Here is an 18127-nt window from a genome sequence, read left to right on the forward strand (position 1 = left end):
CATATTGATCTAAAGGATCTAATTCGAGGTCAGAATTGACAAAAAATGATCGAAAATGCCTCGTTTTGCGTTTTTAAAAATACCTCAATTTGCGTGAACACGCAAAATGAGGCATTTTCGATCATTTTTTTTTGTCAATTCTGACCTCAAATTGGACCCTTTGAAAACAAAATGTCCCCTAAACCTTGGAAGAACATGTTTTGCACACGAAAATCGATGAATTTTTTTAAACCGTTTGATTTAACGATTTTCTTAACGGTAGGTGGTAAAAAAACAATTTTTAGAAATTTTTTTGGAGGTAAAAGAAAACTTTTAAAAGTTTTGGTGGTAAAAAACAATTTGTTGATTTTTTTTTTGTGGTAAAAGTAAAAAAATCCTTAATAGAGTTAAAAAAAAAAACAAAAAAATCAAAAAAAAAAAAAAAAAAAAAACCAAATCAGTTCAAGGGAAAAAAAATAAGTAAATAATTTCTTTCTAAGTTATTAATTTAGCTAGTTTTGGAGTTAAAAATTATAAATAGCCATTTTAGTAAATACTTTCTCCGTTTCTATTTAGTTGACACGTTCAATTTAGGCACACATATTAAGGAGAGGAGAGAGAGTGAGAGAGAATGATAAAGCAAGTGGGGTACACTTAAAAAGCAAGGTCTAAAACTGACCCAAAAAGGAAACGTGTCAACTAAAAAAAACTTCCTAAAAAGGAATACGTGTTAACTAATAAAAAACGGAGGTAAGTACTTTTTTTGAATTAACGATTTTGGTAAATACTTTTTGTTGAATTAGTTAATTTGATAAAAGATCATGTTTGTAAAAGTCGAAACTTATAGATAAAAGGTTCGTGATGCAATGTCTTTTACTAATTTTGTTATCTGAATCTACAGAATATATAACCAATATAAGCGAACACAGGGATGATAAAGTTTATTCACTCAAGGATCTCCTAGAACAAAATCCTGACTTGACAAGATCTCTTGTATACATGCGTGATTTTGAGGGATTTACTCCTGTGTTAAGAGCAGTGCAATGTTGCCGACTTGGCTTGGCTAGGCTTCTTATTGAACAATACCCTCAATCGGTTGGGATTCCTGACCACAAAGGTAGAACAATTCTGCACCACATGGGGGCTCAGGCTGTAGACCTTGTTGATGATCTGAAAGATATAATGCCAGTTTGGAAGGATTTTTTTAAATATCGCGAAGTTGATGAACTTCGAATTGCTCAGGATGAAGATGGGAACACACCCTTACATTTCGCTATCAGTAATGACAATTTTAAAATTTCTTATGGGAATGTTTCTCCTATCAAAAAACCAAAGGGAATTGGACATTGTTAACAGTAACGGTCTCACCGTATTTGATCTGGTCGCATCACGAGCCCATATTCCTTCCATGGTACATTTTACTTCTACTTTCTCTTTCAAAGGTTTTCATAATAATTTATCTTGTGTTGTATTTATTTCAATTCTTTTTAACTAACACATTTGACTAATTAGACCATTCAAAAAACATGTTTTTACTTCCACTGTGTTTGGATAAATAAAGGGGAAGGAAAAGAAGGGGAGGGAGGAGAAGAGAAGAGGAGGGGAGGGAAAGGGAGGGGAAGGAAGGAAGAATGGTGAGTTTTCCTTCCAAATCTCTCCCTTTTTGGACGGATAAATTTCTTACAATTTAATCCGTCCATTTCTCTCCCCTCCAATTCCCTTCCTTCTTCATTTGTTATCCAAATGAAAAATATTTCATCTTTCCATTTCCCTTCCCTTCCTTTTCCTCCATTTCCTTTAATCCAAACACACCGTTCGTCTAGTGATTTAGTGTTAAGAAGAATTAAAAACAGTCATCTGAGATCTTCTTGGATATATTGGTTCCGCAGAAGGAGCTGCAACCATTGGCGAACAGAAGTCGTGTAAAAGAAAGAGAATTGATAAAAGAAATGATGGATGACGACCTCTACATAGCAGCAAAAAAGGGTGACTTTGGAGATTTAATAGCAAATACTACAGAGACTACTTGTTGAGCCCATGAACAACCCACATGTGAGCATTCTTCTTGTCCCACACTAAATGGGGAGTGTAGTAAGGGGCTACTCCCCTCATTGCCATATGGTTTTGAGGTGGAACCTCCTTGGTCTTGTAAAGTGGTGGACTTGCACTCTTCCGTGACGGGCGCGGCCCAGACCCGTATTTAACATGGTATCAGAGCCAGGCCCACGATTGGGGCCTTGCTAAAGTATACTGGGCCAAAAAACACTATGGACAGCTCACATGTGAGAGGGAGTGTTGAGCCCATGAACAACCCACATGTGAGCATTCTTCTTGTCCCACACTAAAGGGGGAGTGTAGTAAGGGGCTACTCCCCTCATTGCCATATGGTTTTGAGGTGGAACCTCCTTGGTCTTGTAAAGTGGTGGACTTGCACTCTCCCGTGACGGGTGCGGCCCAGACCCGTATTTAACACTACTGATGTAGAAAATAGGCCCCCGAGAGACGATCAGTGGTTTTGCCGTCGAACACCAGGAGGAAGCAATATAATTCATTTAGTCCTTAGACACGCAAATGGGAACGATAAAGCTACCAAATTTGTTACCACTGCTTTAAGTAAGTGGCCAATTCTAAGCATGCGACAGGATAATAACGGAGACACGCCTCTTCACCTGGCTGCAAAGTGGAAGACGGGCGTGCCACTGAACTTATTAGTAGACGCATCAAAAGAGTTTCTAAGCAAGCTAGATAAGGAGGAAAAAGCTTTTCATGTTGAACCATGGGCAGTTAAAAATTACAAGGGTAGTTACCCAATTCATGAGGCTTTACAAGCTGACAATTTGGGCGCTGCTTGGGCTTTGCTTGAATGTGATAGGGAAGCCGCTGATCGTGTTAATGACTTGGGCGAGACTCCACTCCATGCTTTCGCCAAATATGGCTTTTCTATTGGTAATTTTCTTGCTTAACAATTGCTATTATTGTTCATTCTTGATACATACTCTCATATTTGCCTAACTTGAAATTAGTATAGGCCGAATTTTGAAGAGATGAGTTCAATCTATAACTACGATGGTTTACTAAAACAAAAGTGTTGACATCATCATTGTCGCACCTTCTTATCAAATCAATTGGATAATAACCCATAACGTGGACCATGATAGGGAGATAGATAGTAAAACATACAAGTATATGGGAAATTCCCTGTTTCTCATGGTGAGAAACGAAATTTGTTTCTCATGTGGGCATTTCGTGAATAAATCAACAACTTTTTCATTATTATAGGCTTCACAGTTGAATAAAGTTAAATAAAGTTGTTGGTTTATTTATGAAAATTCCATGTGAGAAACAAATTTTTGTTTCATATCATGAGAAATTGGGGCATCCTCCAAGTATATATTTTTAGTGCTTGTATCTTCATTCTGTTTTTATTTATGTACAACACTTTGAATTAACAAATTAATTAATACTCTGTATAAAACAACTTATCCCCTGCCTGCTCTTCAATATGTATTATTGTATTAATGTCATGTTCATTCACAGATGGATTTGTGTTCTTTTGTTGCATATCGCATATTGAGATTGACTATAGTCACTAGTATTAACTGAATGTTTCATACAGATAAGGATGAAGCATACAACTTTGTGAGAACATTGAAGGAGTTAAGCAAGCAAGCAGCATATCTACGAGACGATGAAGGGCTAACACCGTTGTTAAGCGCAGCAAAGTCAGGTCGTTTCCAAGTTGTAAAAGCTATACTTGAATATTGTCCTCAATCAGCATACCTCCGAGATTCAAGAGGCAAAACCTTTTTGCATCTCCTGCGCTTCACGGGCGAGGATGTCGATGAGAGTTTAGCCGGCACATTTAAGAAAGCTGGGAAACAGTTATTTGATATCCCTGAAGCAGATACTCAAAGATTGGTGCAAGATTATGAAGGAAGCACACCCCTCCATCACGCTATTAGAACTGGGAACTCTATTACTGCAATTGTATTGACGCAAAAATGTTTAGAAGATAAAGAACCAAGGGAACTTGCATTGGTGGATAAAAGAGGTGACACAATTCCTGATTTACTTGCATCACACGACGTCCCAAATGAGGTATGTTTTACTTAGTACAGTACATTCAATAAAAATTAAATTGCCCGCGTTTCATTTTAATTATTTGTAACAAAAAAATATTTTATGTCTCATAAATAATATCCTTTTATTTTTAAATAATATGTAACGGAGGTAGTATATATTATATGTTTTAGGTATGTTTTCATTGAATTTTGCATGGAAACAATCAAATGATAGAACATCTCTCTTTTTTTTTTTTTGAGGAATCAAATGATAGAACACTAGTCTCATAAATTTAGAAATTACGTATCTAACTAGAAAATTGATACTACTTATGTTTCATATTCTTTGCAATAAATGTTTTTTTTTTTTTTAATTGCTAACAATTAATTCCAATTGTTAAAAATAATTAAAAAAAACTTAGGTAATATATATAAGTTTAAATTTCAAGTTTAGAAAATTTGTACTTCAAAGTCCTGTATATGTTTGTAAATTAGTAAAATTACTTTTTTTAATAGTACGTATTACTTTTTACTAAAGCTAATCAACATCAGCTAGACCCCGGCCCAAATAACTTTCTAGGGGGTTAATCCAAAAGGAATTTTTCAGTTATAATTTTGGCCCAACCCCAATATTGCCCAAAATGTCAGCAATTTCGGCTTGAAATAGTGGGTTTTGTTACTAATTTTTTTGGCCCAAATCTGGCCCTGCCAACCTAGCCTAACTAAACACACTTACACACTGTATGTCTGTATCTTTTAGTCTGAAAGCAGAAATTGTAGCTCCTTTACACATATATCGGTTCTACAATTTTATTTTATTTATTTTATTTATTTTTTGAAGCATATATTGGTTCTACAATTGGTATGATGTTTGTGATTGATCCCTTTATTGCTTTTCATGTAATGCAACAGATTATAACCGAAATTCAGAAAAAAGTACCTCATGCAGTGTACTTAGCAAGAAGCTCATATGGTATTCGCAAGACAGAAATGAAAGAGTCTGCCAATGCCCTTTCTGTGGTTGCTGCCCTGTTGGCAACCATAACATTTGCAGCCGCGTTTCAGGTACCAGGTGGGTTTGATGGTGATGATGGTTCCCCTGTTCTTCTGACAAAACCGGCGTTCATAGTTTTCGTTGTAGCCAACACAATTGCAATGTGCTGCGCAATGCTCTGCCTATTCTTACTGCTATGGGTAATGGGTATTGGAAAGATTCACGACTCACTTGCGGTATTAGATATCTCGATTTATCTGCTTCGTGGATCCTTTCACCTCACCTTGCTAACATTCACAATGGGGGTGTTTGTGGTAACTGCTAAAAAGAATCTATTGTTAGCTATTTTCGTCTTTGGACTTTGCTTCTTTACCTTTGTTTGCACATTTAGATATTCAATCAACTTTTTTGCAACGTGTATCAACCTTGCTCTGCGAAAGAAAAAAAAGAATGCGAAACCGGTTGGTGAGGGCAGTGAAGGAGGTTCAACCATTAGAAGATTTGCAGCATCAGAAGGCAGTCAAATTGGAATAAATCAGCCCACTGCTGCAGTAGTTGAAATGCATTAAGTTTTACTCAGGTGTACTATGTGGCTACTACAAATGTTTTGGATATTCTGATGATATTGTTGACATTGTTGTTGAAAATACAAACTTTAAAATAGCATTTTTATTATTAAATTGTTTTTAATAGCATTGGCTTAAATAATTTGTGGTTCAAGATGAGAATAATTCTCGTCCTTTGTTTGTTTAGTAATTCATAAGTTATATATATAGAGTTGTTTTTTTTCATTGTAATGATGGGAAGGAGAGATAAAAGAAGGTAGATGATAAGAGAGGAATTAAAGGGGAGATATAAGGAGATGTAATTTAATTCAAAGAAGTATATTTTGTTATTTCGGGTTGTAACCCATGTGAATTATTTCTTATAATCCTTATTAATATTTGAGTTGGCAATTCGTAAATTGTTATAACTCCTACATTTGGTATCAGAGCCACGTTATTTGCAATATCTCAAAATGTCTACAAACTTTGTTCAACCACAATTACCCCAATTGTCAAAAGACCAATATGAAGATTGGTGCATCAAAATGAAAGCATTATTTGGTTCCCAAGATTTGTGGGAAATTGTTAATGATGGGTTTGAAAATCCATCAGATGAAACAAAAGCGACATTAACTAAAGAGAAGAAAGATGAGTTGAAAGAAAATCAGAAGAAAGATCAAAGAGCACTATTTTTTATCTACACAGGATTAGACCACGAAACATTTGTGAAAATCTCAAATGCAACCACAAGTAAGGAAGCTTGGGATAATCTTGCAACTATATTTAAAGGAGTCGAGAGAGTTCAAAAAATTCGCTTCCAAGCACTACGAGGTGAATTTGAGGAAATCAAAATGACTAGTAATGAGTCAATCTCTGAATATTTTTCTCGACTACTTACAAATGTTAACCAACAGAAATTAAATGGAGAAAAGATTGAAGATAAAAAGATTGTTGAGAAAGTACTTCGATCATGCAACAAAAGATTGTTATTTCAGATGGTATACTACAAGAGAGGGGGTCAATTGTAGTAAGTTTCTAATGCCTAATTTTCGCGGAATATAAAACAGTTATAGTTAGGAACTTAAAGAGTGCAAAGAAGATTTTACGAGGAAACCTTCCAGGGCCTAAATGGAAGTAAAACCTCGGCCCTATTGGGACTTATAAACAAATTCCACTCTAATAGGCATCTCTCCTAGTACAACCTATTACACAGACCTTTGCTTTGCAAGTTCCACCACGGACAATTGCCACTTGATAGGACACCTCCTACCAGACCTGAGACACTGATAAGTGAATATTATACCGTTATTCTTGGGTTATTTGGGACGTTTTTACTCTAGAAATTCAACATATAGTTCGTGTTTCTGTATGTTTTATCCAAATTGGACTCGATTTCTTCTATTCTGGTTGTTTGGTTGCTATGTTGTGATTTCAGGATGAAATGGAGCATTTGGAGTGATGATGAGCATGCCACGACATTTTGAGGTGGATTGGAGAGCTTCATAAAGAGATTCGCAAGTCATGAGAAGTGTATTGGAGTGTTAGATGATGATTGATGATAATGCTACATGGCCGTGTACCATAAGCTACATGGTCGTGTGATTCTTCCATCCACGCTTACATGCTACATGGCCGTGTACCTTTAACTACACGGTCATGCGAAGGTTCCAAGTTCGAGTGTTTGCTACATGGTCGTGTACCATGAGCTACACGGTCGTTGAACCCTATTATGGATTGATGTGTTATTTGATTCCCAATTCCCAATTTAATTAATTTGTATTTCCTCTTTGTTAGGGTTGGTTTTATTATCAATGATTAACTAGAAATAGTATTATTGAATGTGATTAGGTTTACAACGAAAGTTGATTCTTAATTGATTTTAGAACCCTAATTAAAAGTAAGAGCTTTTATGCATGAAAATAGCTAATTGTTCTTGCTAGGTTTTATAGGATGTCGTTCTCAATGTCTTTAATATGTATGATTCCATGAAAATAGGTATGATTTCATGTTAGGGAAGCTATTAGTTGATCGAAAGAAACTCTTAGTATTGTTTTAGGGAGCATCTGTCCTGTGGAATGTTTATTGATTTAATTGAGGAAAAGGGATTGTTCTATTACATTGATTCACATTAGTGGGGATACTTAATCTTAGATGTTTTTAGTTCTTGATTAATTCCATAGTATTATTATTCATTGCTTATTAGTTAATATTGCTCTAGTATAGATTCCTCAATTTTGTTTGGTTACTTGCTTAGTAGTTACTTGAGTCTAATTAATTAGTTGAACTATAGTCTCTTGGGATCCGACCCTTACTTGCCCGTCTACATAGTAGTGGTCTTGTTAGGTTATTTTTGTTAGGTACGCGACACGCCTATCAAATTTTGGCGCCGTTGCCAGGGACTAACGGTTTCATTCTAGTTAATTGTGATTCGTTTTTACTGAGCTCTATCTGTTGCTTCGGCTATTTTCTCTTGTGTTTTTGATTTCTTTGCTTTTAGTTCTTTGTTGCATGCAAACTCAACGTTTAGGGTCAGACGATCTAATACCACTTGATTCTGAAATCGAAGCAACTACAAGGAGACGAGGAGGTAGAAGAAGAAAGAAGAATCAAAACAAAAGAGACATGGGCGATCCAGGAAATAAATCTCTTTTAGAGTATGGAATTCCTGATACAACAACCGGATTCCTCTCCAGTGTTGTTAAACCACCTGTCACTGCTCAGAGTTTCGAGTTGAAGCCCCAATTCATACAGTTCATCTCCAATGATTCTTTTGCGGGCTCACCTAATGATTGCCCTGTGAGTCACATTGATAGTTTCTTGGAGAAATGTGATACTATGAAGCTCAACGGTGTTACTGATGATGCTATTACACTTCGCCTTTTTCCTTTCTCACTACGGGATAGGGCGAAGGAATGGTTACGAGATGAAGGTACTGGTTCCTTCGATACATGGGATAAGCTTGCCAAAGCCTTTCTAGTTAAATTCTTGGGGCAAGAGAAAACTGCGAGACTAAGGAACGAGCTTGCTACCTTTCATCAATCTGATGATGAGTCTCTATATGAAGCTTGGAGAAGATTTAAGCGACTAAAGAGACAGTGTCCTCACCATGGTATTCCTGAGTGGATGCTAATCCAGACATTCTATAATGGTTTGACCCATAAATTTCGCATATATATTGATGCTGCGTCTGGAGGTTCTATCATGACAAAGAATCCTACTGAGGCGAAGGAGTTGATTGAGAAGATGGAGGCAAATGACAACTACCATCCAGGAGGACGACGCAATGCTAAAAAGGGAGTTGTGCATGATGTTGATGCTCTAACCCTTTTAACTAGTTCTGTGCAGGCGTTGACAATTAAGGTCGACAAGTTTCAAGCAGGATCTTCTTCTGGCTCATCTGAAACTTGTCAAATGTGTAATGTACAAGGTCACATTGCACCTGAGTGTCCGCAAAACACTATTGAGATGTCGATCGAGGAAGCCAATGCATTTTACACTTCGAATCCCAAAAGGCCATATGACCCACATTCAAACACATATAATGAAGGTTGGAAACATCATCCAAACTTTTCTTACAAGAATACCCCAGCTCAACAAAATCCACCTCCACCACCACCTCGAAATAACAACTATAATGCACCACCACCTGGTTTCCAAGCAAGGCCACCTTTAGCCCAACAACCTATACAGCCTATGCAACCACCCCCACAAAAATCCAACTTTGAGCTTATGATGGAAGAGTTTATCTCTACCACCAAAAGTTCCATCCAACAGTTGCAAGCTCAAGGTAAGCTCATGGAAAATCAAGTAAGTCAACTTGCTCACCAAGTTGGCCAAACTATGAAGACTCCAAACACCTTTCCAGGTCAAACAGAGCAACCACAAAAAGGGCACATGCATGCCTTAACTTTGAGGAGTGGAAATCAGTTGGAAGATCCTCCCGTAAGGGAGCCATCAAAGAAGGTTGTCGAAGAGGTAGTCACAAATGAGAAGGTGATTGATAGTAGTGCGGTTGAGGAGGAACCAAGGACATCGACTCCACCACCACTTGCTCCATATGTGCCACAAGTTCCTTTCCCACAAAGGTTGGCTCAAGCTAAGTTAGAGAAGAAGTATGGAAAATTTCTTGATATTTTGAAGAAGCTTCACATCAACATTTCATTCTTAGATGCAATATCCGAGATGCCATCTTATGCAAAATTTTTGAAGGATATGCTCTCTAACAAGAAGAAGCTAGAGGAGAATGCTACTGTTGCATTGAATGCAGAGTGTAGTGCTATTTTGCAAAATACACTTCCTAAGAAATTAGGTGATCCGGGTAGCTATTCAATTCCAGTGAAGCTCGGGGATATAGAGATCAACAAGGCATTATGTGATCTTGGTGCAAGTGTGAGTCTTATGCCACTTTCTATTTGCAAGAAACTTCAAATGGGTGAATTAAAGCCTACGCGCATGTCTCTACAACTTGCGGATAGGTCGGTGAAATTTCCTTTGGGTATACTTGAAGATGTTCCTCTTCGCGTGGGAAAATTCTTTATCCCATGTGACTTTGTTGTGATGGAAATGGAAGAGGATGCACATGTCCCCATTATTCTTGGTAGACCATTCTTAGCCACTGCAGGTGCAATCATTGATATGAAGAATGGTAAAATCACTTCTGAGGTGGGTGACGAAAAAATGGAGTATTTACTTTTGAATGCTGTGGGAAATCCTTCCATGGGAGAGACTATTTGTCAAGTGGATGTCCTTGATGATTTATAACGTGAGCAACTTCCCTTGATTAAAACGGATGATGCTCTTGAAACGGTGTTGGTGGGGAGTGTCAATGATGAAGATTGGGAAACAAGGGAGTACACGAGGGTATTTGAGGAAGCAAAAGCTAAACCAATCACAGCTTCGGTGAAGGAAATCCTAGGTGTATCGAGTGTTGGGGAGAGTACTACGCCTCCCGAGGTAGAGTTGAAACCCCTTCCCTCTACTCTTAAATATGCATACCTTGGTTCTAATCATACATATCCTGTTATTGTTAATGCTGCGCTTAACGACACAAAGTTGGAGCAATTGCTCACTGTTTTGAGAAAATATAAAAGTGTTATTGGGTACACCATTGATGATATTAAGTGTATTAACCCATCTTTTTGTGAGCATAAGATAATTCTTGAGGACGATCATGCCTCTTCCGTAGAACCTCAAAGACGACTTAATCCGAATATGATGGAGGTAGTTAAAAAAGAGGTTCTTAAATTGCTTGCTGCAGGAATAATTTACCCTATCTCATATAGTAAGTGGGTTAGCCCTGTACATGTTGTTCTGAAGAAAGGAGGTATGACTGTTGTCAAGAATGACAAAGGTGAGCCAATCGCCACTAGAACTGTTACAGGTTGGCGAATGTGTATTAATTACAGGAGATTGAATAACGCCACCCGGAAAGTTCATTTTCCCCTTCCTTTTATTGATCAGATGCTTGAACGTTTGGCTAAGCATTCCTTTTTCTGCTACTTGGACGGATATTCTGGTTTTTTTTCAAATTCCCATCCGTCCATGCGATCAGGAAAAGACTACTTTCACATGTCCCTATGGCACCTTCGCCTATCGAAGAATGCCATTTGGATTATGTAATGCTTCAGCCACGTTTCAACGTTGTATGATGGCAATTTTCTCAGGTCTTATTGAAAATTCAATGGAAGTTTTTATGGATGACTTCTCCGTCTATGGAACATCCTTTGATGTATGTCTTGAAAATTTAGAAAAGGTGCTTCATAGATGTAAAGAAGTCAATTTAATTTTGAACCGGGAAAAATGCCATTTTATGGTACAACAAGGAGTCGTTCTAGGCCATGTGGTATCTCATAAGGGTATTGAGGTTGATAAAGCGAAGATAGAGGTCATTGAGCGATTACCCCCTCCTAATTCTATAAAAGGAGTTCGGAGCTTTCTTGGTCATGCAGGATTTTATAGACGATTTATTAAAGATTTTTCAAAAATCGCTCGACCTCTAACTGAGCTTTTGGCCAAGGATGCCCCATTTGTATTTACTGATGCTTGTCTTGAGGCTTTTAACAGGTTGAAGGAAGCTTTGATCTCCGCTCCTATTATGCAACCCCCAGATTGGACCCTACCATTTGAGATTATGTGCGATGCTAGTGACTATGCAGTAGGGGCCGTTTTAGGGCAACGAAAGGATGGCAAACTTCATGCTATTTATTACTCTAGTAAAACTCTTAGCTCTGCTCAAATGAATTATGCCACAACTGAAAAAGAGATGTTAGCAGTAATTTATGCAATAGACAAGTTTCATTCTTACCTTGTTGGTTCAAAGGTAATAATTCATACAGATCATGCGGCATTGAGATATTTAATGAGTAAAAGTCACGCCAAGCCGCGGTTGATTCGTTGGATCCTTCAGTTGCAAGACTATGACATCGAGATAAAGGACACAAAAGGGACAGATAATGTCGTTGCTGATCATCTTTCTCGTCTCCTCCTTGACAAGGGGGATGGAGACGACCTCCCTTTTGATGATTATTTCCCTGATGAACATTTATTAGCCCTTTCTAAAATTGAATCACCTTGGTACGCTGATTTAGCTAATTTCTTGTCTACAGGTGTATTGCCTCACGGCTACTCGTCTCAACAAAAGAAGAAATTCTTTTATGAGGCCAAGAGACATTTTTGGGACGATCCATTCCTTTATAGGCTATGTGAAGATGCTATGATGATGATGCGTCCCAGAAGTTGAGGTAAGCAACATTATTTCACATTGCCATGACTTACCTTGTGGTGGACATGCAGGTCCTACAAAAACGGCCGCGAAGATTTTACAATGTGGATTTTATTGGCCAACTTTGTTCAAGGACGTGTACTCATATGTCAAGGCTTGTGATCGTTGTCAATGGACCGACAACATTTCAAAGAAGAACGAGATGCCACTCAACAACATACTCGAGGTCGAGTTATTTGATGTGTGGGGGATAGATTTCATGGGACCATTCCCTTCTTCTAATGGAAATCGATACATTTTAGTGGCCGTTGACTATGTCTCAAAGTGGGTTGAAGCAATTGCTACTCCAACCAATGATGCTCGTGTGGTAAGCAAGTTTTTCAAAAAAGTTATTTTCCCTCGTTTTGGTTTACCACGTGTGTTGATTAGTGACAGGGGAACAAACTTCTTGGAGCATCGATTTGAAGCAATATTGAAAAAGTATGGAGTGCAACATAGTATCGGTATTGGTTATCACCCACAGACTAGTGGACAAGTCGAGGTGTCAAACCGTGAAATAAAATCTATCTTAGAAAAAACTGTTGCAAGGACAAGAAAAGATTGGTCGATGAAAATTGATGATGCATTATGGGCGTACCGAACGGCATTCAAAACGCCAATTGGTACAACCCCATATCGATTGGTGTACGGTAAGGCTTGCCATCTTCCCGTTGAGCTAGAGCACCGAGCGTATTGGGCTATCAAGAGCTTAAATTTTGATGCTAAAGCAGCAGGCGAGAAGAGATTGCTACAACTTAACGAGTTAGATGAACTTCGGATGGAAGCTTATGAAAACTCAAGGTTGTATAAGGAGAGAACTAAGAAATGGCATGATAAGCATATTTTGAGGCGAGAGTTTCACGAAGGAGAGTTAGTCTTGTTGTATAATTCTACGATCAAGGTGGTCTGGTCCATTTCAAGTACGAAAGGTTTCTCCTTATGGATCAGTCGAAATTTGGAGTGAGGCTACTGGTTCTTTTAAGGTGAATGGACAACGTCTTAAGCACTATCGAGAAGGCGAACCCATTGAAGGGAAGGCGGTCTTTACCCTTTCCGATCCTCACTCAAACTGAACAAAAGGTGGTCAAGCTAGATGACCTTAAACTAGCACCTTTTGGGAGGCAACCCAAATTTTTTACTTTTTTACTTTTTTTCTTTTTATTTTTATTTTATTTATTTTTATTTTATTTATTATTTTTTTTCCCTTTCGTCTTCTTGTGTGTTAGTGTAGGTGGTATAAATCACTTAGCAGGCAGAAGCTACACGATCGTGTATTATAATACTTTGATAGCATACACGACCGTGTACATAATACTACACGACCATGTGTAGTGTATGCTTCTTCTCTAGCTGATTTATATTGAATAAGAAAAAAAAAAAAGTCAGAACCCTTTTTTTTTTTTAATAAAACCCTTTATTCGTTTCTTCCCCTTTATTCCTCCTGCTAATTCCACTATCATCATCCACCATAATTCTACACTTTTTTAACCATTATCCTAACTTATATTATTTGATTTTTGTTGCTAGATTGATTCGAAGCAATTTTCGGTGTGAAATCAAAACAAGTTTCGCCAATTTTAAGGGCCGTGATAATTTCAAACGCGGAATTTCAAGTCCGATAATCTGGGTATACTCTGCCTTTCCACCTCTTAAATCGCCTTAGACTTGATATTATCAATTTTGGTTGATCGGTTTTGGCAGATTTCACTGGAATTCATGAACCCCCATTATTATTGATATGAAATTTCTTATCTTGTGGTCTAAATTGCGATAATAATATTGGAAATTGGTAATTTGTTGGTGATTGCTTGTTAATTGCTAGTTTCTAGTACAATTGCAATTTGTGAATTTGTTCTGCTTCTCATTTACTACTCCATTGCCATGGCCACCAAGAAACGTAAGAGACGAGATGCACCCTCCGCTTCTCGCACTCGTGTCCCTGTGAAACCACCGACCATTCCAACCATGGGCATTGAATTTTCTGAACCATCTCACATGGACCGCTATGAGAAATTGCGTACTAGGCGTGTTCAACCTACAAAATTTTTCTGCAAGGAAGCTACTGATGCCCTAGGAATTACTGAGGATGTGAAAACCTTATTTGAAACCATAAGTTGGATTGAGTTTATTGACAAGCACCCCTTGACATATGAGAGTCTTACCTTGGAGTTTTTATCCTCTCTTGAGAAGCATGTCACCACTGATGATGATGGAGAAGAGAATATTAAGCTTTCTTTCCAAATTTTTAATACTTCCCATACTCTCACACTGGAAGAGCTTAATCAAGCCTTTAATTGGGACCCCTATGGCACAATCACCCCTGACAACTTCAATTTTGATAACTATGATCAAAAGAAATTCTGGGAAGATATAACTGGTGAAAAGAAATATGTGTCAAGTTGCGCGCGAGCCACCTCCATTGTTAGCCCTGTTTTACGATATGCACACCGAATGTTATCGTCTATCTTTTTCTCAAGAAAGGATGCAGGAATAGTTAATAGTACTGAGCTGAGAATGTTGTGGATGCTGACTCAAGATGCAGATGAGGTTGGGATGCTCATTTGTGGTGAATGGTTATTGAAAAGATTGATTCAAATTCGTGATGGGGATGGGATTACTTGAAATATTTGTATTGGGGGAATTGTCACTCTCTTAGCTGAGCACTTAGGGCATGATTGTACTAATCTCGTGGCTGTTTCTCCAAATGTTTATATTGATCTCCAATCCCTTAAAAACATGGACCATATTCGAGAAGCGAAAGGCAAATACATTTGGCGGGTGCGTGAGAAAGACTATGCCACCCTCCCTAATGCTGCTCTCACCTCTATAGAAGATGAAGATTGCTGGATGTTTCCCTCAGAATTTCCTGTTCCAGCATCTCCACCACCTCAACTCAATGATAATATGCCTCCCCCAGACAATGCAATTGAGAATGCTATGGGCCCTAGAGTTGATTCAAGTGAGCATAATGGCAGTGATTTTTCAAGCAGACTTCGTACTCTAGAGACCTCTTTTGCTACATTCCAGATGCATGTTGCAGAGTCTCTTGATGCCTTTCATCGATCTCAAGAGGAGATGAGACGAATGATTCATGCCATGTACCATCGAAGAGTTGCCACTGGTGAATATCCTAAAATTGCTCCCGACATTCCTCCGCCTCAGTGAGTTGTATTTTTCCCTCTCTTATTTTATGCATTATTGTACACCTTGAGGACAATGTGTATTTTAGCTTGGGGGGGGGGGATATAAACATCTCTTATGGTATAATACTAGACACCCCCGATGATGATAACTAAATATGCATGTGTTTTTGAAATAGAACTTTGAAAAAATCGTTTTAAAACCCATAGCACTAATTGGTTTGGATTTGAACTTGTTTGTGGTTAGAATGGTCTCCCCGCTTGACTAATATGGATAGCTTGAGTACCTATGTGAGACTTTTGAGCCATTATTGACTGGTACATCTTATTTCAGTCATTCTTTTCATGTGTGTTAGATTTTCCTTCCTGTAATTTGATTCTTGGATTTGCTTTGCGATTATTTGAGACTTATGATGCAATGTGGAAGAGTGATTGAAGTTCCTCTTAGATAATTAGAGCCAAAACTTCTTAGGTGTTTGATGCTTATTCTATTTTCTTTTTATTTTACATTAACTCTTAGGATGAACCAATTTGAGCCATGATTTCCCTTCTTTGACGCCTTACATTTTATGCCTTAGAGCCTTTTTGTAGGTTTATTTGATGGAGAATTAATGTATTATTTATGCCCTATTGAGTTGTGTTTGGAAAATAAAAGAGAAAGAAAAAAGGTTTGTGTATTCTCTAAGTTTCAAAGAAAAAAAAAAGGTTGAAAAAAAAAGAAGAAAGAAAAAAAAAAGAAAAAAAATGAGAAAATTAGAATTCGAGATTGAAATCCATGAAGAAGAAAGAAAGACAATATTTGTCATGGAATTCTATGTTGTCTTGTGAAGAAAAGTGAGAATAAGGGCGTGCTTGTGTGTTGTGCGGAGGATATAAGGTTGGTTTGGACCCGACATTTGACTATGTAGTGGGATTAGGATTTTTGTTATTTTTGAGCACCACATTCCCAAATGACATCGTCTAACCCCATATAACCAAGCCTACCTTTATTTAGGATCTCATGACTTCCATACTTGCATCATCGCTTTACAAGTGGAGAAAATCTATTAGCAAATCTAAAGAGGACAATTGCATGAAGTCGACGTGCATAATTGCGATTAGGATGAGTGATTTCTTATTCTAACCCTTGTAAACACATGAGTGGCTTGTTTGTTTTATTTTGCACAACTAAAGTGAGAAGCTATTCATATATGACTGAGTTGGTTAGGGGAGATGTGTGGAAGATTGGTTGTCATCTCCAAGTGCTTGAGGTCTATGGTGGTTTTTCATCGACTTATCAGAGTTTGAATTCTATGTTTGAACGACTTTTACAAATGTATTTTCTAAAATCAAGCATGTGTATCTCCTGAGGGGTCTTATCTTATTCTTCCCTTGTATCTTATATTGTATTGCTTGAGGACAAGCAATATTCTAGCTTGGGGGAATTTGATAAGTGGATATTATACCGTTATTCTTGGGTTATTTGGGACGTTTTTACTCTAGAAATTCAACATATAGTTCGTGTTTCTGTATGTTTTATCCAAATTGGACTCGATTTCTTCTATTCTGGTTGTTTGGTTGCTATGTTGTGATTTCAGGATGAAATGGAGCATTTGGAGTGATGATGAGCATGCCACGACATTTTGAGGTGGATTGGAGAGCTTCATAAAGAGATCAGATTCGCAAGTCATGAGAAGTGTATTGGAGTGTTAGATGATGATCGATGATAATGCTACATGGCCGTGTACCATAAGCTACATGGTCGTGTGATTCTTCCATCCACGCTTACATGCTACATGGCCGTGTACCTTTAACTACACGGTCATGCGAAGGTTCCAAGTTCGATTGTTTGCTACACGGTCGTGTACCATGAGCTACACGGTCGTGTACCATGAGCTACACGGTCGTATGATTCCATCTCCGTATGAAGTCCGCCTACACGCTCATGTACCTCTCAGCTACACGACCGTGTACGTATATGATGGAATTTAAAGATCAAGTATAGGTCAGCTACACGGTAGTGTACCCATCAGCACACGACCGTGTACGTGTGCGCAGGAGATTTATTTTCTTTATTATTTTATGTTTATTTTTAGGAAAGTATAAATAGGGGTTTAAACCCTATTTTAAAACATCTAATTTTTTTTAATATAGTTTTTTCCATTCTACGTTGTTTTGGAGAGAACACGTAGAACTCCATTGAAGCATTCATCTTAATTCAATTTCAAGTATTTCTCTTTCAACCTTAATCTCTTTAATTTATTATTGTTATTATGTTTTCTTTAATTATTTGTCTTGTTATTTCTATTATCATGTGTGAGTAGTTTCATAATCTAGGGTTAGGTTGAACCCTATTATGGATTGATGTGTTATTTGATTCCCAATTTAATTAATTTATATTTCCTCTTTGTTAGGGTTGGTTTTATTATCAATGATTAACTAGAAATATTATTATTGAATGTGATTAGGTTTACAACGAAAGTTGATTCTTAATTGATTTTAGAACCCTAATTAAAAGTAAGAGCTTTTATGCATGAAAATAGATAATTGTTCTTGCTAGGTTTTATAGGATGTCGTTCTCAATGTCTTTAATATGTATGATTCCATGAAAATAGGTATGATTGCATGTTAGGGAAGCTATTAGTTGATCGAAAGAAACTCTTAGTATT

At 37.5% G+C, this 18127-nt stretch overlaps 1 protein-coding gene, 1 non-coding gene and 1 pseudogene across 2 annotated transcripts; 2 read left to right on the plus strand and 1 right to left on the minus strand.

The window, feature by feature from the left end:
* Positions 1–978: 978 nt before the first annotated feature.
* LOC145575217 (uncharacterized) lies at positions 979–5603 on the plus strand (annotated as a pseudogene).
* Positions 5604–6052: 449 nt separating this feature from the next.
* Positions 6053–7038, plus strand: LOC145575218 (uncharacterized). The gene is made up of 2 exons (XM_081633116.1): positions 6053–6538; positions 7015–7038. Exons 1-2 carry the CDS (start codon positions 6053–6055, stop codon positions 7036–7038), a joined length of 510 nt encoding a protein of 169 aa, XP_081489242.1.
* A 1547-nt stretch (positions 7039–8585) lies between these two features.
* On the minus strand, positions 8586–8692 carry LOC145577117 (small nucleolar RNA R71). Its single transcript, XR_014098606.1, has one exon. It is a non-coding gene; the product is annotated as a small nucleolar RNA R71 (small nucleolar RNA).
* Positions 8693–18127: the final 9435 nt, after the last annotated feature.

This window comes from Chenopodium album, chromosome 13 (genome assembly GCF_948465745.1).
Source record: "Chenopodium album chromosome 13, dcCheAlbu1.1, whole genome shotgun sequence".
NCBI classification, from domain to species: domain Eukaryota; kingdom Viridiplantae; phylum Streptophyta; class Magnoliopsida; order Caryophyllales; family Amaranthaceae; genus Chenopodium; species Chenopodium album.

Excerpts from the sequence above, each read along its gene's own strand:
- LOC145575218 (XM_081633116.1), top strand. The coding sequence starts at position 6,053 with ATGTCTACAAACTTTGTTCAACCACAATTACCCCAATTGTCAAAAGAC. Across the intron at positions 6,539-7,014 it reads ATAAAAAGATTGTTGAGAAA|GATGAAATGGAGCATTTGGA; the intron begins GTACTTCGATCA and ends TTGTGATTTCAG.